Source organism: Schistocerca gregaria, chromosome 6 (assembly GCF_023897955.1).
Source record: "Schistocerca gregaria isolate iqSchGreg1 chromosome 6, iqSchGreg1.2, whole genome shotgun sequence".
In the NCBI taxonomy this organism is placed as follows: Eukaryota; Metazoa; Arthropoda; class Insecta; order Orthoptera; family Acrididae; genus Schistocerca; species Schistocerca gregaria.
The window spans coordinates 261,381,852-261,408,259 of NC_064925.1; the positions used below are offsets into that span (position 1 = coordinate 261,381,852).

The 26,408-nt window shown below is 41.0% G+C and overlaps 2 protein-coding genes across 3 annotated transcripts in view; one reads left to right on the plus strand and one right to left on the minus strand.

Moving 5' to 3' along the window:
• LOC126279009 (THO complex subunit 3) overlaps positions 1-542 on the minus strand; it is a 61,158-nt gene extending 60,616 nt beyond the window's left edge. Inside the window, exon 1 of one of the 2 annotated variants that reach the window (XM_049979388.1) lies at positions 3-542. In XM_049979388.1, coding sequence (XP_049835345.1) covers positions 3-188 — 186 coding nt within the window. In that variant the 5' untranslated portion in view covers positions 189-542. The remainder of the gene's footprint in view (positions 1-2) is intronic. The other variant, XM_049979389.1, reaches the window with a different exon arrangement.
• The window catches only part of LOC126279008 (intraflagellar transport protein 52 homolog), a 74,038-nt gene continuing 48,161 nt past the window's right edge, over positions 532-26,408 (plus strand). Inside the window, exons 1-4 of the mRNA XM_049979387.1 lie at positions 532-612; positions 740-873; positions 951-1,168; positions 22,321-22,456. Coding sequence (XP_049835344.1) covers positions 598-612; positions 740-873; positions 951-1,168; positions 22,321-22,456 — 503 coding nt within the window. The 5' untranslated portion in view covers positions 532-597. The remainder of the gene's footprint in view (positions 613-739; positions 874-950; positions 1,169-22,320; positions 22,457-26,408) is intronic.

A 26,408-nucleotide genomic window follows, 5' to 3' on the forward strand; every position in this document is an offset into this window, starting at 1 on the left:
ACCAGTCTGTCTCTATCCAAGGTAAATATTGACACACATTTATCAAAAGAGCCAGATGCTAATCGTCTTCCATCGCAACTCCAACCAACAGAATGCACTTTAGAAGAATGTGCCTGATATTCTCGTGTTTTATTGTGTGTTTTGAAGTAATTCTGCAATTCTTCAATATTGCTATAGAAATCTACCATCGTTACAACGTATACTGACAGAAAATTACAAGTACTGTTTTCAAACACTGTAACTTTCCGCGGCGTATCGATCAAAATCAACACAAACGCATGCTTGTTGACGTTCGGTTGTCGTTGTTAGCTTACAGTATCAGAGATGCTGACAAATCTGCAGAAGACGAATCAAACAGTGGATTATTTTTTTGTATCAAAGCAAATATGCAGTAGCATGAAAGCTATGTTCTTCAGGTAATTCACACCGTTAATCAACACAAACGTATAATATTTGCTCATATATAATAAAGTAGAAACCACAGTCTAAAGTAGAAACTACGGCCCAGATCGAATGATATCGATATGGTCTAAAGCTAAAACTGAACGAAGCCACTGGCATGTGAACACGTGAAGATCGGAAAGTGTAAACCAAAGTATGGCGCCCTCGGAGGTAAACAAATGCGTGAGAAAATGTCAAACTGAACATTCTTAACACTACCATTTAGTAACGGAAGTTGTAATTCATATAAAATGCAGGTCAAACTTTTCAATTATTAATGTCTTTCTTTCCTTCTAAGGATCTGTCAACTGGCGTCAAAGATAGGAGCAACAACACCATCCTTTTCAATTCTTGTAAGAATGAATTGTTTAAGTTAACAGACAATTATAGGACGCTGCATCGTAAGCTGAAGGGGACGTGGAAGGTTATGCTGTGAGTAAATTCGGAATATTTAGATCGTACCTGAAGTAAGTTTTAATAGTTTCATATTGCTGTATTTTGACATTCAGGAATAAGGAAGAAATAACCGATGTTGCACTATCGGATACTTCTGTATTCGTTTTGCCTGGACCACGAGAAAAGTTCTCAGAGGCAGAATTCAACTGCATGAAGAAATTTTTGGATTCCGGAGGATATATGTTAGTAATGCTTGGCGAAGGTGGGGAAAAGGCATTTCATACAAATATCAATTTTCTTCTTGAAGAATATGGTATTATGGTTAACAACGGTAAGTTGATTGATATATAATAACAATGACTACAATTTATACAGTAGCCCATGTATGTTACTTGAATTATCTTACGCCTGTGAAATTCATTGTTACTTAGCATGTCATTATCCACTAAATCAGAGTAAGTGGTATTTAAGTATTTGTATTTTGTGTTTTTGAACGTTGGGCGTTGAAAAGCTCGTGTTATGCATTTGTACTGAACGATCTTCCTTCAATTTATGCTTATAATCCGTAGTGGTATTCTGTCTCAACACTGGGTTGTTGCAGCCCCCCACACTAATGTATCCTGTGCAGGCCTCTTCGTCTCCGGATAACTACTGGAACCTAAATCCGTTTAAACTTCGAATCTTCCACTCCCCCTCCCCCTATTACCTAATTGATGATTCTTTGATATTCCAAGTGGTGTTTAATCAACCAGTCCGTTTTTTTACCCATGTTATGACACAATTTTTTTTTTTTTCAGCTTGATTGAATCTTTCTTCATTAATTATTTGATCTCCATACCTAACGTGTAGGTTAACGAATTTATTAAATTAATAAAAAATCAATGAAGAGAGATTGAATCAAGCTTCTGTTCCATCACACTTCTGAAGCTCCTATTCTCTTCGTATCTGAATTACTTGACATCTTTGTGGTGCAATGTTTTTGAATTGATTTGTGTTTGTAGATGCTGTGTTGTAGTATTTGTTGGTGCACACTGGTGGTGAATGTTGAGGTTTGGTAGTTGGCCATTTGATTCAGGGCAATCATTGCAAGAACATTGCATGTCATTCAAACATTGTCATTGTTGAAGCCTTTCAGGGCAACACAGGCAGCATGCGAACTACAGTTATTTTGTGAGGGACATCATGGAGACCTTGAAAATAGGCCACAGCTATCAGCCTTAATACATCAGAAGCATAACGACTGCTGTCCAAACTACTGGCTATGCAAACCAGAGGTGTTTGTGTTCTGTACCCAATGATGTTCCCTATCATCACATTAGGTAATGAGCTCCTATGACAAATGGAATGTGCAATTTGTTCTTGTTGGTGGCTCCACATGATTATAAATCAGTTACTGGCTCCACAAGATTATAAATCAGTTACAATGCTACTCTGATGAACTGGAACTCGTCACAAAAGACTACATGGTGCCACAATAGTCTCCAGTATCGTCATTACGCACATCACTCTTTGTGTGCATCTCTCTGCTTCTGTGTCAAGGGAATATGCAACAATGGTTGCCTTTCTGACAGTCTGTGATGCTCCTGACATTGTTGCCCTATCCAGTGGATAATTGCTTTGCTGCAGACAACCTCACGTCCTGATATGAGGAACATGATGTGGTTGTGTGATCTGAGTACCTAAGCAAACACTTTGTTGTCTCAGATCCTGGTTGAGTGGGGCTATTGAGATCCTGTATGGTGTTGAATGTGCCCCACCTCAACCCATCAGTTCCATATTTGCACGGCAGCACAGGCGTTCGTTGGGGGTGGATTGGGGGAGAGGGGTGGTGGAGCAGTAGCAGGATTCTTAAATTGTTGTTTCTTGTGTAAACAGTTTTGAGATGTGTCATACCACAAGAACTAAATTTTATATGTAGTGCTACAGGTGGCTAAATGGCAGATTCAACGGAATCCCAGATATTATTTATAGAAGTATTTGAGACTCCTATAAAGAATAAAAATTTTTAGATACCTATGCATTACATTTGTTAAATCTTTACCAATCCCATTCGCTATATAATGATGAACTGCACTGTTGATAGGTCATGATCCTGTCAGTCTCTGATTTGGACAGATACTGACAAGATGTTTCTCCTTCTTACACAAGGTATAGAGCTCTCGAAAACAATTAAAATTCAAATGTGCTTCTGAATGAGAAATCAGCTGCCTAATCTTTCCTTGTATACAGAATGTAGCTACCATTTATCTACATATTTCATGCATTTACATTGAAATTCAAATTGTTTGCATATGTCAACATATAGTAAAAGATATATAAAACTAATGTATGTTGCATGTTGCTTTCATGGTGTTGCAGTTTTTATGGCTAGCAGTGTAGTTGTGAGTTTCAACAAGAAATTTTTCCAAAAAAGTAGATGTACCCATAATGGCCAATGAACTTTCTTACACAATAATAATAATAATAATAATAATAATAATGTAACTCAAAGGATGTTGTAGTTACATTTGTGGGTTTCAAATAGATAAAATAATTTGAGCATTTGGCATAAAGTCTAAACTGACAAAACTTAATTTGTGGAACACTTAAAGATACAGTCTGTAAAGTAAAATTTATGGGAGAAATTTCACAGCCTTTTAAAATAGAATCAGCTGTACGACAAGGTGATGACCTGTCCCTAATTCTTTTTAATAGTGTGTTAGAGAAAACAGTGAGAATTTGGAATGAAAAACTTATTGAACTCAACACTTCAACTATATGGTTAGGAAGAGGAAGCAAAAGGATCAGAATCATGTCTTGCATTTGCAGATGATTTTCTGTACTTTCCAAAAATGTGGCATCTGCTATAACGTAAATAAATCTCCTGGAAGAAATAGCCATCTGAATGTCTTAAGAATTTCTGCAGGGGGAAAAAAAATTTTATGGGTGCTCCAAAATTCCTGAAATCAGATATTGGCCAAATGGAGAGGGTAAAAAAGTTCAAATATCTAGTAGTAGTAGTAGTAGTAGTAGTAGTAGTTTTATTCATCCGTAGATCTCTTTTTACAAGGATATAGGACATGTCAAAGTATTTACAAGCTTAGATCAATTTACAATAAGCTAATTCGTATACACATATATTTACAGACTTCTAGTTAGAGACAATCATTAGATTTTACTCCTGGTATACAATAATTTATTTACAAATAACTCATTAAATAATGTAATGCCACACTATTCACTCATATTTCACTATCAGTCACTGCACACACTATACACACATTGTTTCATAACACTTCACACACACACACACACACACACACACACACACACACACACACACACACACACAGGTGATCCTTGGGCCATTTTCTGTACTGCAAGTTCCCATTTGCTATCCTGAAAAACTGAGTCAGCATCCCTTCATAATGAGTGAGATGTTGAGCTCAGAAAGAGGAAGAGGTGTTAGTATTGTGCTATGCATAGCTTGAGGGGAGAGTGTCTCTAGAAAGGAAAAAAGAAGAAAAATAATAAAGTGAAGGTGTTATGTGGAATATTGGATGTTTTATAATCATCATTATTATTATTATTTGTTTGTATAACATTTTTTTATCAAACCCCTACTCTGCTTTATCTAAGTAATCCTTCAATGTATAAAATGTATTGCATAACAGGTACTTTTTAGCTGCCTTCTTAAATAAGTGTATTTTTGAAATTTCTTTAATCTCTTTTGGTAATTTATTGTACAGTTTTATTCCTTGGTAGAAAATGCTGTTTTGAGTTTTATGTTTATTTTTTCTTGGTAAATGTAAGTTGAGTCTATCTCTTGTTGCATGGTCATGGACAGAGCTGTTTGTGCAGTAATTGCCAATGTTACTTTTGATGTGTACAACTGACTGGTAAATGTGTTCACATGGAGCAGTTAAAATTCCCAGTGTTTTGAACAGATCTTTACAATGAGCTCGACTACTATTTCTGGTTATTATTCTTATGGCTCTTTTCTGGAGTTTGAAAATTGTGTTCATATTTTGTGGATTTGTTCCCCAAAAAAGAATGCCATAGCTAAGAATTGAGTGTACATATGAATAATATGTAACTAAAAGACACTGCATGTTACACACAGATGATAGAATTCTAAGGGCATAACATGCTGATGACATTCTGTTTGCAAGTACCTTTGTGTGTTCGCACAAAGAGGAGATAATCCAAGAAAACGCTTTGGAAAAATCAGTGATAGAGGAAAGGTTGCATAAAATGGGGAGATCATAGGGTATCATCAAAGACATCTACAATAAAAAGTGCCTATCTAAAAATGCAAAAATAAGGCATTAAAACACTGTAGTGAAGCCAGAAAGGCTATATGCAAGCAAATGCCTGGCATTAAATTATAATTTAGATAAATTAGAAGTACTGGAAAGGCCAATTAGAAGGAAAATATTAGGACCATGAAAAACAGCAGAAGGTTTGAAATTACAAAGGAATGCTGAAATATACCAAAATGTAGTAAATATATCAAACATAATGAGAAAAATAAGGTTCACGTCTTTTGGACTTTTTTCAGATGCAAGACAGTAGATTAACTAATAAGATTTTCAAATATTTGTGGGGTAAGAAGTCCACAACAAGCTGGGTCAACAAAGTAAAAAATGATTTTGAAAGAAACAATATAAAAGCAGAATAAGCAGAATTTGGACTAGATTGAAAGACAACATAAAAGGAACACTCATGGAGACCAAATCCAAAGTAAAATTTATGGGAGAATTGAGTACAGAATTTGAAATAGACACAGGAGTACGACAAGGGGATGGACTGTCTCCAGTGCTCTTCAATTGTGTTCTTGAAAAAGTTGTTCAAGAATGGAGAAAAGCAGGTGCACCAGCACACAAACTGGGACCAAAATCTAAGGGCATAGAATTAGACTGTTTAGCATTTGCTGACGACATGGCACTGATTGCCCAAGACATTACCGAGGCACGGAAACAGCTAGAATTATTACAAGAGCAGGCAGCAAAAAATAGGATTAGAAATTTCATTTGAAAAAAAAAAAAATTATGATTGACATCAAAGATGCACCTTCTGATCTCAAAATTGGTAATAAGTACATCTCTCGAGTAAAAGAATTTAAATATTTAGGTGAATGGGCTGCAGGAAACTGTAATGAAAAGAAATCTCTCAGATCAAGAGCCCAGAAAATGGAGACGGCATTTCAGTTAACAATAAACGTTTACAACAAAAAGAGTCTCTTGTGGAACTGCAAAATACGACACTACACAACGGTAATTAAACCCTTAAGCTCTCTATCCATCTGAGACACTAGATCTTCAGCACAGAACACTAAAATGGGAAATAGAAGTGAAAGAACATAAAATAATGAGGAAAATCCTAGGACCAAGAACTAAAGATTGTGTGCATTATCCAAAGCCCAATGCAGAAATATATAAAAATATCTCCAAAATAACAGACACAATGCGCATGAGAAGAAGCCAATTCATGGGACATGTAGAAAGAATGGGCTCAAACAGATTAAAGCACAAAATACATACATTTTTAAAGAACAAAACTACAAGACCGAACTCGTACAAACAGATAGAAAAAGACTTGAAAGAATTAGGGTCTCTAAATCTACATGACAGAAATGAAATCAGGAAAATAATAAACACACGTGGTTTTGAGGAAGAAGAGAGACAAACTAACTGACATACGTGGCCTACACAACAAAAGCTAGCCCTTTCTTTGCTTATGAAGGAATACTGGGTGATAAGGAAGGCCAACAAATGTCGATTACGGTGGTCGTAAGTGATCTATCGGCGAAGAAGAATATAAAAGCAGAAGATATAACCAACAAAGAATCCTTTTGGGAAAAAGTATTGAAAATGGAAGAATTCCAAGGCAGGGTAGCTAAAAGGACTGGTTCAAAATGGTCTGGAGACAGAAAGAAGAAACATAGTGAACAGATGAAAGCATACTAGGAGAACAAAGAATAAAGAATTAAAATTGTAATGTGGTCCTCAGATGGCGTATTCGCAGTAAAATAGTAATGATAGTAGTAGTAGTAGTAGTAGTAGTAGTAGTAGTATACGGACACTAAGTCATGGCCATTTTAGGCGGAGAGTGTTTTGAACAAAAGTTGCGTAAAATATTGGTGGAGGTTGGCCCTTAACTACCACTGCCAATTGCAGCAAACAGTTGTGTTGCAGCAACAACCAAATGCCTTGTGTACTCCAATTTGTTTTGTCTTGTGAACTGCTTAATAAAAAGCAGAGGGTGGGGGGGGGGGGGGGGGGGGGGGAGGAGAAAGAGAGAGAGAGACTAATCCTCATGCTCAAAGTGATTCAAATGTGTTTCTCACCACAAAAAAAGGACTCGGCAATCCCCATGGCCAATATGTCAGTTTTGCTTTCATGGAAGCACAGAACACAGACATAAGATAGCAGCCATTCAGGAGAGAGGCAAGAATTATTCCTCTCCTCTAGGGTGCCCTAGGTTCTCATTTCCTTACGATTGCAGCCGACTGCCATAATATACTGTTAGCATGTTAATAGCAAGTGCTACATAAGGTGGTTTTGTGGAGTCACTGTAATATCTTAGCACTGGCCTATGAAGTGGCTGTTGCAAATTGTTCAGAATGTAGCACTGTTAGAACTATTCCTTGTAGCATGTTGTGGAGTTATATAAAATAGTTAAATATACATTTACATATAAAATATAACTATGCTGGTTGTCAGCTTTGACTCATGTCATAATGATGTTGTTTGTTCGTGTGTGTGTGTAGAACAGAATATTGACAATTTTGTTCCATACTATTTTTTGCACTCTAGGTTGCACTAACAGACTGATCTGTACCATAACCATAGGTCTTGGTTAAACCAATGAATGTGAATACAAAATCTTAGTTATTAATACGTGGCTCTGTAGCACATCCCAAGGTCTAGGTTGGATTGGAAGCTTACTGATTGTGAGTTGCAAAGCCTATGAATGTGATGACATATGAATTAACATATCTCTCATTATGGCATGTACTTGTACATGTTGATTTGTGGTGTTTAATGTTTTCCATTTTGATATTGGCGTTCAAGGCAGGTTTCTTAACTTGATGAAATGATCAATTCGCCTGTTAAGGCTTAAAGGAGAAATGTAACTAGCCCATTCCCTTTAAGGTTAAATATTTTAATCACATTCATAAAGAAATCAAATGTGTTCCATTTCTACAGATTTATTAAGTAATATAATACTCGTTAATTTGTGAAATTGTTGGTAGGGTTTAAATATAAAACATCAGCATATCTTCTTCAAGATTTGTCACAGTATAAATTATCTTTGTTTTTGCTAGTAATTTGTCACTTTCAGTAACAGTTTCCTTCAACAGTATACAAGGTCATACAAGTCTTAATTATACTACATTTTTTAAAAGTACTTACAGCCATACTGCTTCATTGATATGCAGGAATCATTTTTAACCAAATTCAGAAATCCAACACATGGATAGGTCGTATTTTTCAGAAACTGTAGTATGTATTTCAGAATAAAATTTAGTCATCAGTTGCACATATATTTTTATTTTGTTTTACTGGTTTTGACAAATTAATTTGTCATTTTCAGAAGCATACAAAATTAGGGATATTATAAATATTTCGTCCTTCGCTATACGTTTATGTAAAGTATAAGAGGTGTATTACAGAAACTTACTTAGTGTTTGTTTAGTATATGTCTGTATCTTCTTCGTAGAACCATAATGCCATGATATGCCTGCAAATGCCATATTGTATATGATCATTGTAAACACAGATCGACAGATTGTTAGTTTACAGTAACTAATTCACATCCTTGTACACATCAAGCTGCTGTTCCAGCAGTAAGGAACATATATAAAAGCATATTATTGTTGTTGTTGTTGTTGTGGTCTTCAGTCCTGAGAGTGGTTTGATGCAGCTCTCTGTGCTACTCTATCCTGTGCAAGTTTCTTCATCTCCCAGTACTTACTGCAACCTACATCCTTCTGAATCTGCTTAGTGTATTCGTCGCTTGGTCTCCCTCTATATTTTTACCCTCCACGCTGCCCTCCAATGCTAAATTTGTGATCCCTTGATGCCTCAGAACATGTCCTACCAACCGATCCCTTCTTCTGGTCAAGTTGTGCCACAAACTTCTCTTCTCCCCAATCCTGTTCAATACTTCCTCATTAGATATGTGATCTACCCATCTAATCTTCAGCATTCTTCTGTAGCGCCACATTTCAAAAGCTTCTATTCTCTTCTTGTCTAAACTATTTATCGTCCATGTTTCACTTCCATACATGGCTACACTCCGTACAAATACTTTCAGAAATGACTTCCTGACATTTAAATCTATACTCAATGTTTACAAATTTCTGTTCTTCAGAAACTCTTTCCTTGCCATTGCCAGTCTACATTTTATATCCTCTCTACTTCGACCATCATCAGTTATTTTGCTCCCCAAATAACAAAACTCCCTTACTACTTTAAGTGTCTCAATTCCTAATCTAATTCCCTCAGCATCACCCAACTTAATTCGACTGCATTCCATTATTCTCGTTTTGCTTTTGTTGATGTTCATCTTATATCCTCCTATCAAGGCACTGTCCATTCCGTTCAACTGCTCTTCCAAGTCCTTTGCTGTCTCTGACAGAATTACAATGTCATCGGCGAACCTCAAAGTTTTTATTTCTTCTCCATGGATTTTAATACCTACTCCAAATTTTTCTTTTGTTTCCTTCACTGCTTGCTCAATATACAGATTGAATAACATCGGGGAGAGGCTACAACCCTGTCTCACTCCCTTCCCAACCACTGCTTCCCTTTCATGCCCCTCGATTCTTATAACTGCCATCTGGTTTCTGTACAAATTGTAAATAGTGTTTCGCTCCCTGTATTATACACCTGCCACCTTTAGAATTTGAAAGAGAGTATTCCATTCAACATTGTCAAAAGCTTTCTCTAAGTCTACAAATGCTAGAAACGTAGATTTACCTTTCCTTAATCTTTCTTCTAAGATAAGTCGTATGGTCAGTATTGCCTCACGTGTTCCAACATTTCTACGGAATCAAAACTTATCTTCCCCGAGGTCGGCTTCTGCTAGTTTTTCCATTCGTCTGTAAAGAATTTGCATTAGTATTTTGCAGCTGTGACTTATTAAACTGACAGTTCGGTAATTTTCACATCTGTCAACACCTGCTTTCTTTGGGATTGGAATTATTATATTCTTATTGAAGTCTGAGGGAATTTCGCCTGTCTCATACATCTTGCTCATCAGATGGTAGAGTTTTGTCAGGACTGGCTCTCCCAAGGCTGTGAGTAGTTCTAATGGAATGTTGTCTACTCCGGGGGCCTTGTTTCGACTCGGGTCTTTCTGTGCTCTGTCAAATTCTTCACGCAGTATCTTATCTCCCATTTCATCTTCATCTACATCCTCTTCCATTTCCATAATATTGTCCTCAAGAACATCGCTCCTGTATAGGCCCTCTGTATACTCCTTCCACATTTCTGCTTTCCCTTCTTTGCTTAGAACTGGGTTTCCATCTGAACTCTTGTTATCCATGCAAGTGGTTCTCTTTTCTCCAAAGGTCACTTTAATTTTCCTGTAAGCAGTATCTATCTTCTCCCTCATGAGATAAGCCTCTACATCTTTACATTTGTCCTCTAGCCATCCCTGCTTAGCCATTTTGCACTTCCTGTCGATCTCATTTTTGAGACATTTGTATTCCTTTTTGCCTGCTTCATTTACTGCATTTTTATACTTTCTCCTTTAATCAATTAAAGCCTATATATCTTCTGTCACCCAAGGATTTCTACTAGCCCTCGTCTTTTTACGTACCTGATCCTCTGCTGCCTTCACCATATAGCGGAGATGCTGAGTCGCCGATTGGCACAACAAAAAGACTCTCACAAACAAATCTTTCGACCATTAAGGCCTTGGTCAACAATAGAACACACACACACACACACACACACACACACACACACACACACACACACACACACTGGTGCATGCAAACACAACTCACACACACGACTGCAACTCGGGCAACTGGAACCAAACTGTGAGCAGCAGCACCAGTGCGTGATGGGATTGGTGACTGAGTGGGGGTAAAGAGAAGGCTGGGTCGGGGATGGGGAAGGATGTATGGTGGGGTGGTGGACAGTGAAGTGCTGCATGTTAGATGGAGGGGAGGAGAGGGGGAAGTAGTGTAAAAGGAGAAAAATAAAGACGGGATGTGGTGTTGGAATGATGGCTATGTAATGTTGGAATGGGAACGGAGATGAACCTGGGTGGGTGAGGACAGTGACTAATGAAGGTTGAGACCAGGAGTGCTGCAGGTATCTAGGATGTATTGCAGGGAAAGTTCCCACCTGCACAGTTCAGAAAAGCTGGTGGTTTTGGGAAGGATACATATGACACAGGCTGTGAAGCAGTCATTGAAATGAAGGATATCATGTTGGACAGTGTGTTCAGCTACAGGATGGTCCACTTGTATATTGGCCACAGTTTGTCGGTGGCTATTCATGCAGACAGACAGCTTGTTGTTTGTCATGCCTTCACAGGATGCAGCACAGTAGTTGCATCTTACGAAGGTAATGCCGAGAGTAAGGTCTCCTATTTTTTCATAAGTACATAGACCTGTTTATTTCTACAATTGTTTACATCAGTTTACAGCTTGAACATTTAGCTATTTTTTGACATAATCACTATTTCTGTCGATGCATTTTTGTAGACGCTGTGGCGGTTTTTGTATGCCCATATCATATCAGCTTGCCACCAGCTCCACGGCTTTGGCAAAGAAGGATACTGCCATTGGCATGATTGTTGCTTGGTCTCAGGTGTAAAGTGGTATGCCCAGGTTTCGTCACCCATGACAGTTGAGTCCAGAAAGTTGTCCTGTTTAGCTGCAAGGTGGTGAAGAAATGCACGGGAAGCATCAACTTGTTGCTGCATGTGGTCCTCAGTCAGCAAGTATGGCACTCATTTGGAGCACACCTGGTAGTTCAATGTTTCCATTAAAATTCTGTGAGCGGTGTTTTGGGAAAACTCGGGAACCAACGTGCTGAGATCATCCAGGGTGATCTGCCGATCTTCACGCATGCTTTGCTCAACCTTCAACACTGGCTCTTCACAAATTGGTGGTCTCCCGCTCCTTTTTTCATCATGAAATTCAGTCCGACCAGCTGCAAACACTCTACACCATTTAAACAATTTTGACATCCATCCACGACTCACCATACACTTCTGTCAATTGGTGATGGATTTTAATCGGTGTAGTACCCTTTCTGTTCAAAAACCGAATAACTGCGCGCAATATGCACTTTGCAGTAACATCCTACGGGAGCCTCATTCTCAAAAGCTGCCAAGCCAAGACTGAGCACCTCAGCGCGGTGTATGCATGTTTACACAGAGCGCGCGAAGCACTCTTCATAACAGTGTGGCCAACTGCCATACAAACAGAGTTCTGCACTTATAAAAAATAGGAGACCTTACTTTTGGGATTACCCTCGTAGCTTGTAGACCACATGACTGGTCTCACAGGTATCCCGCCTTTGATGGGATAGGTGATATTAGTGATCAGACTGGAGTAGGTGGTGGTGGAGGATGTATGCGATATGTCTTGCATCTAGCTCTATTACAGGGTTATGAGCCATGAGGAAAGGGATTTGGAGCAGGGGTTGTGTAAGGATGGACGAGTATATTGTGTAGGTTCGGTGGACGGCAGAATACCACTGTAGAAGGGGTGGGGAGGATAGTGGGCAGGACACTTGTCATTTCAGGGCACAACGAGATTTAATCGAAACCCTGGCGGAAAATGTAATTCAGTTGCTTCAGTCCTGGGTGGTACTGAGTTACGAGGGGAATGCTTCTCTGTGGCTGGACGGTGGGACTTTGGGATGTGGTGGGAGACTGGAAACATAAGCCACAGGAGATTATTTTTTTGTACAAGGTTGGTTGGATAATTACTGTGAGTGAAGGTTTCAATTAGACCATTAGTATATTTCGTAAGGGATTGCTCGTCACTGCAATTGTGACGACCACGGGTGGCTAGACTGTACAGAAGGGTATGAAGATATGGAAGGGGGGGAGGGGTAGCAATTGAAGTGGAGTTATTGCTGGTGGTTAGTAGGTTTGATATGGATGGAGGTACTGATGTACCCATCTTTGAGGAGGTGGTCTACAGCTAGAAAGATGGCTTGTTGTGGACCAGGTGAAACAAAGGGGGGAGAAGTTGTTGAGGTTCTGGAGGAATGTGGATAGGGTGTCCTCACCTTTGATCCAGATAGCAATGATGTCATCAGTGAATCTGAACCAGGTGAGGGGTTTAGGATCTTGGGTGTTTAGGTAGGATTCCTCCAGATGGCCCATGAATAGGTTGGCATGGGATGGTGCCATGCGGGTGCCCATAGCCGTACCCCAGATTTGTTTGTAGGTAATGCCTTCAAAGGAGTAGTAATTGTGGGTGAAGATGTAGTTGGTCTTGGCGACTAGGAAGGAGGTTGTTGGTTTGGAATCTGTCAGATATTGGGAAAGGTAGTGTTCAGTAGTGGTGATGCCATGGGCATTAGGAGTGTTAGTGTAGAGAGAGGTGGCATTAATAGTGATGAGCAAGGCACTGTGTGGTAAAGGGACAGTAACTGTGGATAGCCAATGGAGGAAATGGTTGTTATCTTTTATATAGGTGGGTAGGATCTGAGTAACAGGATCAAGGTGTTGGTCACGAGAGCAGAGACTCTCTCAGTGGGGGCACAGTAATCGACCGCAATGGGGCATCCAGGTTAGTAAGGTACATGGACTTATGGAAGCATATAGAAGGTAGGAGTGCGGGTTTGGTAGGGGTGAGTAGAGAGATTGACTCGAGCTGTGGCAAGGTTTGTGGCGGGAAGTATCTGACAGCTGGCGAACTCCTTCCGCCAGGTAATCCTTGCGGTTCAAAAGAGCAGTGGTGGCACCTATGTCCGCTAGTAGGATTATAAGGTTGGGATCTGTTTTCAGGTGATGGACTGTGGTTCTTTCTGCGAATGTAAGGTTAGTTTGCATGTTGAGGGATTTGGGGAATGATGGTGAGACATGGTTCGAGGTTAATAAATTTTGGTAAGTTAACAGGGGATTTGGGGGCAGTATGGTGCATCATGGTTAGATGGAGTAGTGAACTGAGTTAGGCAAGGTTCTATATTGGCCTTTGTTTGAGTCTGATTGGTAGCGTTGGTGGCGAAAAAGTCTTTCCACTGTAGGGACCGCGAAAAGGAGAGTGAGTCTTAGTAACAAGTCCTTCAAGACTGAATTTGGGAGTGGGGCAAAAGGTGAGGCCTTTGGAAAGGACTGATGTTTCTGTGGGGCTAAGCCTTCTGGAGAAAAGGTTCATGACTGTGTTCTGGGTCTGTTTATGTTCTAGATTCTGTGTGGTGGAGGGAGGGACTTTGGAGAGTGGAGTAAGTGACCTACTGCCACTGTTGTTTTGAACTGCAGGTATTACCTGGTCAAAAGACTCTGACAGCTGTCACATACTTCCAGCTACAAACCTTGCCACAGTGACCCCTTTCCAGAAACACAGTAGGATCTCCAGTCACTAATCAAATCCTTACGCTCATCCCAGAACCTCTCCCCAGAGTCCATCTCTCTACTCACTCCTACCACTCCATGCACTCCTGCCTTCTATATGCTTCCTAAAGTGAATAAACATAACCATCCAGGCACCCCAATGTGTCCAGTTATTGTGCACCCACTGAGAGAATCTCTGCTGTCATAGACCAACACCTTGAACCTATTACCTGGAACCTACCCTCCTGTATAAAAGATACCAACCCTTTCCTCCACCGACTATTCAGTTCCTGTCCCTTTATCGCATGATGCCTTGCTGATCACTAATGATGCCACCTACCTTTACACTAACATCCTTAGGGCCCAAGGCCTTACTGCTATTGAACACTATCTTTCTCAAGACCTGGCAGATACCAAATCAACAACCTCCTTCCTGTCACCATGACCAACTACACTCCTGGAAATGGAAAAAAGAACACATTGACACCGGTGTGTCAGACCCACCATACTTGCTCCAGACACTGCGAGAGGGCTGTACAAGCAATGATCACACGCACGGCACAGCAGACACACCAGGAACCGCGGTGTTGGCCGTCGAATGGTGCTAGCTGCGCAGCATTTGTGCACCGCCGCCGTCAGTGTCAGCCAGTTTGCCGTGGCATACGGAGCTCCATCGCAGTCTTTAACACTGGTAGCATACCGCGACAGCATGGACGTGAACCGTATGTGCAGTTGACAGACTTTGAGCGAGGGCGTATAGTGGGCATGCGGGAGGCCGGGTGGATGTACCGCCGAATTGCTCAACACGTGGGGCGTGAGGTCTCCACAGTACATCGATGTTGTCGCCAGTGGTCGGCGGAAGGTGCACGTGCCCGTCGACCTGGGACCGGACTGCAGCGACGCACGGATGCATGCCAAGACCGTAGGGTCCTACGCAGTTCCGTAGGGGACCGCACCGCCACTTCCCACCAAATTAGGGACACTGTTGCTCCTGGGGTATCGGCGAGGACCATTCGCAACCGTCTCCATGATGCTGGGCTATGGTCCTGCACACCGTTAGGCCGTCTTCCGCTCACGCCCCAACATCGTGCAGCCCGCCTCCAGTGGTGTCGCGACAGGCGTGAATGGAGGGATGAATGGAGACGTGTCGTCTTCAGCGATGAGAGTTGCTTCTGCCTTGGTGCCAATGATGGTCGTATGCGTGTTTGGCGCCGTGCAGGTGAGCGCCACAATCAGGACTGCATACGACCGAGGCACACAGGGCCAAGGCACACAGGGCCAACACCCGGCATCATGGTGTGGGGAGCGATCTCCTACAATGGCCGTACACCTCTGGTGATCGTCAAGGGGACACTGAATAGTGCACGGTACATCCAAACCGTCATCGAACCCATCGTTCTACCATTCCTAGACCGGCAAGGGAACTTGCTGTTCCAACAGGACAATGCACGTCCGCATGTATCCCATGCCACCCAACGTGCTCTAGAGGGTGTAAGTCAACTACCTTGGCCAGCAAGATCTCCGGATCTGTCCCCCGTTGAGCATGTTAGGGACTGGATGAAGCGTCGTCTCACGCGGTCTCCACGTCCAGCACGAACGCTGGTCCAACTGAGGCGCCAGGTGGAAATGGCATGGCAAGCCGTTCCACAGGACTACATCCAGCATCTCTACGACCGTCTCCATGGAAGAATAGCAGCCTGCATTGCTGCGAAAGGTGGATATACACTGTACTAGTGCCGACATTGTGCATGCTCTGTTGCCTGTCTCTATGTGACTGTGGTTCTGTCAGTGTGATCATGTGATGTATCTAACCCCAGGAATGTGTCAATAAAGTTTCCCCTTCCTGGGACAATGAATTCACTGTGTTCTTATTTCAATTTCCAGGAGTGTATATCCTCACCCACAATTACCTCTCCTTTGAAGGCACTAGCTACAAATAAATCTGGAGTATGGCTATGGGCACCCGCATGGCACCATTCCATGCCAACCTATTCATAGACCATCTAGAGGAATCCTTCCTAAAACATCTACATCTACATCCCTACTCCGCAAGCCACCTGACGGTGTGTGGCGGAGGGTACCCTGAGTACCTCTATCTGTTTTCCCTTCTATTCCAGTCTCGTATTGTTCGAGGAAAGAAGGATTGTCGGTATGCTTCTGTGTGGGCTCTAATGTCTCTGATTTTATCCTCATGGTCTCCTCACGAGATATACGTAGGAGAGAGCAATATACTGCTTGACTCTTCGGTGAAGGTATGTTCTCGAAACTTTAACAAGAGCCCGTACCGAGCTACTGAGCGTCTCTCCTGCAGAGTCTTCCACTGGAGTTTATCTATCATCTCTGTAACGCTTTCACCGTTACTAAATGATCCTGTGACGAAGCGCGCTGCTCTCCGTTGGATCTTCTCTATCTCTTCTATCAACCCTATCTGGTACGGATCCCACACTGTTGAGCAGTATTCAAGCAGTGGGCGAACAAGCGTACTGTAACCTACTTCCTTTGTTTTCGGATTGCATTTCCTTAGGATTCTTCCAATGAACCTCAGTCTGGCATCTGCTTTACCGACGATCAACTTTATATGATCATTCCATTTTAAATCACTCCTAATGCGTACTCCCAGATAATTTATGGAATTAACTGCTTCCAGTTGCTGACCTTCTATTTTGTAGCTAAATGATAAGGGTTCTATCTTTCTATGTATTCGCAGCACATTACACTTGTCTACTTTGAGATTCAATTGCCATTCCCTGCACCATGCGTCAGTTCGTTGCAGATGCTCCTGCATTTCAGTACCATTTTTCATTGTTGCAACCTCTCGATACGCCACAGCATCATCTGCAAAAAGCCTCAGTGAACTTCCGATGTCATCCACCAGGTCATTTATGTATATTGTGAATAGCAATGGTCCTATTACACTCCCCTGCGACACACCTGAAATCGCTCTTACTTCGGAAGACTTCTCTCCATTGAGAATGACATGCTGCGTTCTGTTATCTAGGAACTCCTCAATCCAATCGCACAATTGGTCTGATAGTCCGTATGCTCTTACTTTGTTCATTAAACGACTGTGGGGAACTGTGTCAAACGCCTTGCAAAAGTCAAGAAACATGGCATCTACCTGTGAACCCGTGTCTATGGCCCTCTGAGTCTCATGGACGAATAGCGCGAGCTGGGTTTCACACGACCGTCTTTTTCGAAACCCATGCTGATTCCTACAGACTAGATTTCTAGTCTCCAGAAAAGTCATTATACTCGAACATAATACGTGTTCCAAAATTCTACAACTGATTGACGTTAGAGATATAGGTCTATAGTTCTGCACATCTGTTCGATGTCCCTTCTTGAAAATGGGGATGACCTGTGCCCTTTCCCAGTCCTTTGGAACGCTTCACTCTTCTAGAGACCTATGGTACACCGCTGCAAGAAGGGGGGCAAGTTCCTTCGCGTACTCTGTGTAAAATCGAATTGGTATCCCATCAGGTCCAGCGGCCTTTCCTCTTTTGAGCGATTTTAATTGTTTCTCTATCCCTCTGTCGTCTATTTCGATATCTACCATTTTGTCATCTGTGCGACAATCTAGAGAAGGAACTACAGTGCAGTCTTCCTCTGTGAAACAGCTTTGGAAGAAGACATTTAGTATTTCGGGCTTTAGTCTGTCATCCTCTGTTTCAGTATCATTTTGGTCACAGAGTGTCTGGACTTTTGTTTTGATCCACCTACTGCTTTGACATAGGACCAAAATTTCTTAGGATTCTCTGCCAAGTCAGTACATAGAACTTTACTTTCGAATTCATTGAACGCCTCTCGCATATCCCTCCTCACACTACATTTCGCTTCGCGTAATTTTTGTTTGTCTGCAAGGCTTTGGCTATGTTTATGTTTGCTGTGAAGTTCCCTTTGCTTCCGCAGCAGTTTTCTAACTCGGTTGTTGTACCATGGTGGCTCTTTTCCATCTCTTACGATCTTGCTTGGCAGAATTCTAAGCCCCTCACCTGGTTAAGATTTATTGATGACATTTTTGCTGTCAGGATCGAAGGTGAAGACATCCTATCCACATTCCTCCAGAACCTCAACAACTTCTCCCCCATTTGCTGCACCTTTTTTTTTACTCAAGCCAACAAGCCACCTTCCTACATGTTGACCTCCACCCCAAAGGTGGGTACATCAGTACTTCCATCATATCAAACCTACTAACCACTGGCAATACCTCCGCTTCAACAGATGTCTTCCGTTCCATACCAAGAAGTCCCCTTCCGTACATCCTAGCCACCTGTGGTCGTAGCATCTGCTCGAAATGCACTGAGGGTCTCTCTGAAGCCTCCCAACCTTGTATATATGTTACATTCTCCGCCAGGGTTTCGATTACATCTCTTCATACCCTGAAATGGTAAATGTCCTGCCCACTATCCTTCTAACCCCTCCTACAGTGATATTCCACCATCCACCAAACCTACACAATAAGCTCATCCATCCTTACACAATCCCTGCTCCCGATCCCTTTCCCAAAGACTCATATTCTGTAATAGACCGAGCTGGAAGACCTGTCCCATACATCGTCCCACAGCCACCTACTACAGTCCGGTCACTAGCATCACCTATCCCATCAAATGTAGGGCTACCTGTGAAAACCGTCATGTGGTCTACAAGCTAAGCTGCAACCACTGCGCTGCATTCTATGTAGGCATGACAACCAACAAGCTGTTTTTACGCATGAATGGCCACCAACAAACTATGGCCAAGAAACAAGTGGACCACCCTGTTGCTGAACACACTGCCAAACATGATATTCTTCATTTCCTGTAACCTTCCTGGCCTCAACCTTCATTAGTCACTGTCCTCACCCACCCAGCCCTCTCCCTGTTTCCATTAAAGCACTAGACAGCCGTCATTTCACCACCACACCCAGTCTTTTTATTTCTCTCCTTTCCGCTACTTCCCCCCCTCCCCCTTCCCCACCTTCCTCCTGCCCTTTGTCTTAACTGCAGCACTTTTGTCTGCCACCCCCACCATACTATCCCTCCTCATTACACCCAACCAGTCACCACTCCCATCATGCACTGGTGCTGCTGCTTGCAGTGTGTTTTCAGTTGCTTGAGACTGCAGTCACGTTTGTGTGTGGGTGGGAGGGGGGGGGGTGTGCGCACCTGCATATGTGTGTCTCTTGTTGACGAAGGCCTTAATCGCTAAAAGATTTAATTGTGAGAGTCTTTTTGTTGTGCTACCTGCAACTCAGCATCTCCGCTGTATGGTGAGTAGCAACTTTCCTTCTTGTATATTGTTATATTCCATCTTGGGTTTTCCATTTTTTGATTGGGGTATATGAGGAAATAATTTACTGGGTGGATCACCTAAAACTTGCATCGCAAATATTGCAGAAATGGAAAGTCATGCATGGACAAATAGGTTTACCAATGCAGAAAAGGCCGACTTGTTCATGGTTTATAAAGACTGAAGGAAGAATGCAATTCATTCTTGTATGGTGTATATGGCGAATTATCCCAGTAGATGTCAACTGTCTCAACAGTTATTTATCAGCCTTTTCAACTGCTATATGAAAGTGGTGGTTTTAACACCTAGACAATGTTACAGAGGGAAACAGTTGATGACAGAACGGGGGGAAATTAATGCTCTTACTGCTGTTGCAGCTCATCCACATGTTAGCTCTTGCACAATTGTACGGGGATGTAGCATGAGTCAGGCAAGTGTCTTGCACATTGTCCATTGACATAGGTTCCATCCCTATCACATCTCTCCATCAAGAGCTGCATGGAAACTATTATGAGAATCGTGTTAACTTCAATACATGGACATTAAGACAGCATACTCCAGTTGTATCATGTATCTTGTTTAGTGAAGAAGCCACGAGCAGGCAAACTGCCAAAACGTGCACTGTTGGTAAGTTGACAATCACCGCTGGCTTTCTCAGGTGAAATGTCAGCATCCATGAAGTGTAAACATGTGTGGGATAGTGAACCATCAGCTCATGTTCTTATGTCTCATAGGTGGAACACTGAACGCACACAAGATTCGTAACCTCCTAAGAGACTGTCTTCTAAGGATGCTAGAAGAAATTCCTCTGCAGACTAGGAGTAACCTGTGGTACCAATATGATGGCCATCCAGTCCACAGTGCAAATCGTTGGATTAGGGCTCAGAGGGCCTTTACCTTGCCTGGCCTGTTCCCCCTATTTGACGCCTTTAGCTGTTTTTCTGTGGAGAAAACTGAACAATGCTGTCTACAAGGAAATATCAACTACACCCAATGACAGGCGATGACGTATTACAGCAGCCTGTTTGGACATCTCCACTGAAATGCTGGCATGTGTGCAGCAGTTGTTCCATGCCAGACTGAAAGTTTGTAGTGCCTCTACCAGTGGTCAATTATAACACAACCTGTGATAGTCAGTTGTCTTGTTACTGGTCAGAATCCACATAACTAATGTATGCACTTGTGTTGTTCTTTAGTGTGTACTACCACAGGTATTCTACAAGTGTTGGTGTGGAAACTTTTCAAAATATGATATCTTGTAAACAAGTCTCACTAAAATCCTCCAACAGACACCACTGACGTTCTAATTTACTTAATTTTTAGTTTGTTAATGTCTGTAGGCACTGTTTGATTTAAAAAAGTGTATGTTTAAAAAAAATGCTTTCTAAGTATTATTACAATCTACTGATTGGCTAACAATACAAATCCATAACTACCAATTCATTCTGTGAAAACTGCACATTCTTAGCACTTTCCATTTCCACAATTTCTGTTGTGTATGTTTTAGGTGATTCACCCTGAATGATAGATTTGAGGGAGGGGGAAAAAGGGGGGGGGGGGGACGTGGTTCTAATATATAAGGGCAATGGACTAATTTTCACATTTTATAAGAGATGTTACACAATCAAAAATAGTATCTGTTTTTTAACGCAAGTTGATCATTCAACAAGTCTTTTGAATTGAAAGGGGAATGTTTATATATTTCAAATTCTTCTAAAAGGTTAATTTTGTTGTCCTTGTCAATTGTATGCAAAATTTCCATGTTAAGCAATGAAGAAGTAGGAAGAATGTGTTTCTTACTTTTGAGATTTTCTGCAAAATTCAACTCATATGAATTCCCACTGTTTTTGTTGAGCAAGTGCTCATGAATGAATGTCTTAAATGCCCTCCCGATCTGTTCTGTGTAAAAATTCAGACATATATTACACTGTTTTTTTATAGACTCTAGTAGATCTGAGAAATTTTTCAGTCCGAGGTTTCTCTTTGCGTATAAAGAGCAAGTTGGTGATATAGTTGGTGGTAAAGGACACTTTGTATTTTTTTACAAATTAGCTGTACAATATAAAACATCGCCTAAAAATTCAGTGTAGAGTAGTTTATGTTGTTGTTGGTTTTATGTGTATAAAGTTTTTGTACAATGCTTGCTTGATATACATTTTTGACAGCTAAGTATTTTAAGTTGTTAAGTTAAGTAACAAAAGCAGAAGGATTTAGGCGCACCTCAATAATGTGGTCAATCATAGTGTGAAAAAGTCCCAATTTGTGCTTAAAGGCGGGGGGGGGGGGGGGGGGGGAGGCGGCAAGAGCAGGCATGGATGGTGTATCAATTATGATGAGTTTCCTGTAAACGTCACCCGCATCTCGTGGTCGTGCGGTAGCATTCTCGCTTCCCACGCCCAGGTTCCCGGGTTCGATTCCCGGCGGGGTCAGGGATTTTCTCTGCCTTGTGATGGCTGGGTGTTGTGTGATGTCCTTAGGTTAGTTAGGTTTAAGTAGTTCTAAGTTCTAGGGGACTGATGATCATAGATGTTAAGTCCCATAGTGCTCAGAGCCATTTGAACCATTTTTTTCCTGTAAAAGTCAAAGTTATGTCGACATTACCTGCATGCGGTAAAAAATATGTGAAAAAGGTTATTAGTTTTTGCTAATTATTTTTTATGTAATATGTTTCTTTAATTGCAAATAAATTATTTTCAGATTGTGTTATTCGGACAACATACTACAAATATTTTCATCCTAAGGAATGCTTAATTACAAATGGAGTTATAAACCGATCTATTGCTCAAGCTTCAGGGAAATACTCGGCATATCAAGATGACTATCATAGTTCCCAGTAAGTGTAAATATGCGTTGTGAGAATAATAATGTGTGCTAAATTAAGCTTGTTTCTTTAGCATGAAATTAGATTTACAACTAACATCTGCATGCATTTTTTTATGCATCTTGCTTCTTTTCTTTGTTCCTGGCTTAACAGTACCATAGTCATTTAGTAGTCAAAGCACCATTGGTGTATGTGTATTTTAATTTGTGTTTTTGTGAGTCCTTATATCTATATTGGTGCAGTATATAATATGGTGTACATTTGTCAATTTATAATGAACACAGTTTCAACTCCGACTACATTAAATTCCACATTGAAGTTCAAAATATAAGGAATGTTTATTCTTGTTCTATTATTATTATTATTATTATTATTATTATTATTATTATTATTATTATTATTATTTGCTTAGCAAGGAATTTACAGCCTGTTCTCCAGTTGACAGCCACAAATGGTTTGCTTAATAGTGTGCTTCTGGTTGTTCTACGGAATTGTTGTTTTGTATTGTTCATAAAATGGTAACAACAATTTGGCAAAATGCCTGGAAGCACACTGTTAATCAATCACAGTGAGAAAACATGAGACATCACCTCACTCTATGGGGAAATGATGTTTCACTGTGTACACTAGTTGGATGAGCTCCACCAGGGACAGGTCATCTTCTCAGTGTGTTGAGATGGACAAGTTGCACCCAAGTTCACTGAAATGAAATATCATATTAACACATCAGCGGCAAATTGGATTATGCACCATGCAAGCAAGCGAGACTGTAGTGCGAAAGAGAATTTGTGATGCTCTACAAATGCTAGACGTCATTTCAAAAGAGCACAGTGAAGATCATTGTCAAAGAGTTATATTTTGTGCCCACTCCAAAGTTGCTACCAGTAGCAGAGTAAATAAGCTCTGTGGAGCATATAGTGTATCTTGTACTGGAAGTAGCAGGAGGGATTTGCCATGACACCTGTAGAGCATGTACAAGGTGTCAGGGCTAAGATCTAACATCTTTAAGGGAGAACTAGCGTTAAGAAATCTGCCAGATGACAAGAAAGCTGTAGTTCTGCCTGCACATTCCTAATGTCAGATGTGAGCTACAGTAAGATGATTTTTGATCTATTGAATGATATCGCAGACCGACGGACAGATGCTGATCCAACAAATAAAATTGAGAGGAACATGATGGTGATTTCTCAGTGAGTCTGGCTTGCCACATAATGACATTAAGGGTATTAAAACACAAGTGGCAGTGCCACCTCAACTGAGTGACCTTCCTAAGGTACATAAGGAAGGAATTCTGTAAGAGTCATAGTAATACTGGTGTACCTATCGGCAAAATACCTGAAACACATTCTCAGTGTAATGTGGGAGGTGTGAAGACCACATCTGCATCTCCACTGACTTTGTACAATGCCTCATTCAATTGTGGTTCTAGGATACAGCTATAATGGTCAACATCAGTGTGGTCTCTCTGTTTACAAGGTTCCACTTTCTGATTCCTTTGACATTTGATCCCCAGAACATATTAGACACATACTGACAGCTATTTATCTCATATCGGATGGAAAATATGATAAACAAACTGATGTGTGATGAATGATAGTCCATTATCAAATGTTGTGGCGAACCTACACATGGAACACTAAAGCAAAGGCACTATAGTATGCCAAGCTGAAACCAATGTGTTTATGTCAGTAGATGGAGAACACATTTGTGGTGTGACCATATGGAGCAAAGAAAGCTTCAAGGGTTCCTGGAACATTTAACCTCTGTCCATCATAATATCACATCCATGATGGAACTTGAAAAATATTACTAGCCACCTTCCCTCAGCGTGTTAGTTAAGAGAAGAATGGATGGACCTCTGGTTCACAGTATATGTAATAAAACCTACACACACTGACCTATATCTCCACGCCTCAAGCCAATACCGTCAGTCACAAGGAAATTCGGTGCTTGAATACTTCTGGACAAGGAGGGCCTCACCAAAGGATTACAACACCTGCAAAAAGTGTTCTGAAGGCATTTGTGCTTAGGTCATCAAACTGAACAGGTGGTGCAGTCAAAATCAAGAATGCCTAAGAAAGAGGATGAGATCGAGACTGAGGAAGAATGGAGAAAGATTGGTAGGCTCCTATGGAAATATGCATCAGTCCCTTAACTAAGATAAAACGTATTCTTTTTAATGTTAGAGAAGATCTAGGTCTCTGAGAGACAGACATGTGTCACACTCGAGGAGAGGGCAAGCAATATCAACGACATACTTAACTAAAACACCCAACAGATCGGTTGTCGCTGAGCACTGCCTTGAATATAATCATGAAATGAAATAAAATTTGATGAGACAAGTATCATGGTGCAGGTGCCATGTTTCTGGGGCATCATAATTAACCCGTCTATCAAAATAAAGATGTAAGAAAACCTAATGAACAGGGACAATGGTTTCAAGTTAAATAATGCTTGGTGCCTGAGACACTATTGAAATATCTCCATTTATCACAACAACCCTTGTTGGACAATACTAAGAGAACTTACTTTTCAGAGAATATTAGTGCTAGTTCTGGAATATAAGAGCATCGAAGGGTGTAGTCAGCTTCGGGAATCGAACATGTAACAATATTATAAAAAGAATAGTTGCTACTCACCATATGGCAGAGATGCCGAGTCTCAGATAGGCACAACCCAAAGACTGCCAGAAAATGAGCTATCGGCTGACAAGGCCTTCGTCGGAGACAAAACACACACACAACACGCATGCAAATGCAACTCTCACATGCAACCACAGTCTCTGACTGCTGAGGCCTCAGCAGCCAGAGACTGTGGTCGTGTGGAGTGTGTGAGTGTTTTGCCTCTGACAAAGGCCTTCTTGGCTGAAGACTCATTTTCTGACCGTCTTTTTTTTGTGCGTATCTGCAACTCAGCATCTCTGCTATATGGTGAATAGCAACCATCCTTTTCATAACATGGTTATATTCCATCCTGGATTTTCCATTGGGGAATCAAACATGGCTATAAATAGTGGTGTAAGACCAACAAGGGTTCAGCTTGGTTGGAGTTTATGCGGTGAGTACCATAACAACAAAACTCACAGCACCTGAAGAGGGGGTTGGGTCAGCATTTAAGTATGACGTGTAAAATGCAAACAACAACTCGACAGAATGCCCAGAAGCACACTATCGCCTCTTGCTGGTTAAAGTATCAAAGAGAAAGAGCAAGAATTAAAATGTAATATTTATTTGAAGTTTGGTAACATGTTAAGAATGGTGTAAGTTTTGCCTTGTAGTTGTTAAAAGTGGTTCATGTTTCTCTCTCTTACTTCGCTTGTTCTGATATGTCGTGCGTTGTTGAGGAATGTGGTGTTTCAAAAGTTCTAGATTTTCATTTTTGCACACACTTTTATTCTGATGATGCCTATATGTGAAAGCTAAATGTATATGTTACGTTATTACCCGTCTCGCTCAAAGGTCATACATACACCTCTATATTGCAGTTAAAACTGCTAATGAATGGAATGGAATGGAATATTGTTATCAGCACCATGCTTTTTTCCAGCATGTGCTCATGAGAAAACATTGTTAATTTATTAAATAAATGAGGTACCAATCAGGGCAATTTCATCAGTGAATACTTCATGAATAATCACAATTATAGTGTAAGCAGAGTGACCACAAGGATATAATCATCTCTGTCCTCACTGGATTTTAATCTGGAGCTGCTGTTGACAGGAACGTCATATCTTTGATCTTTTTTTTTTTTCACAGGTACATCACGAATCCATGTCCTGTGGACCACCTTTTTGATCAGGCTGATAACTCGAGTCTAATCATGCAGGGCAGTGTTTACAGTAACTTCTTTCATCATCATGTCAACTACACTGAAAGTTTTTATTTTTCCTAGCGAAGTCACTTTTCACCTGGGTCCTATATATGTTCAGGCAGATTGAAATGAACACTGGCTACACAGTTCTCTT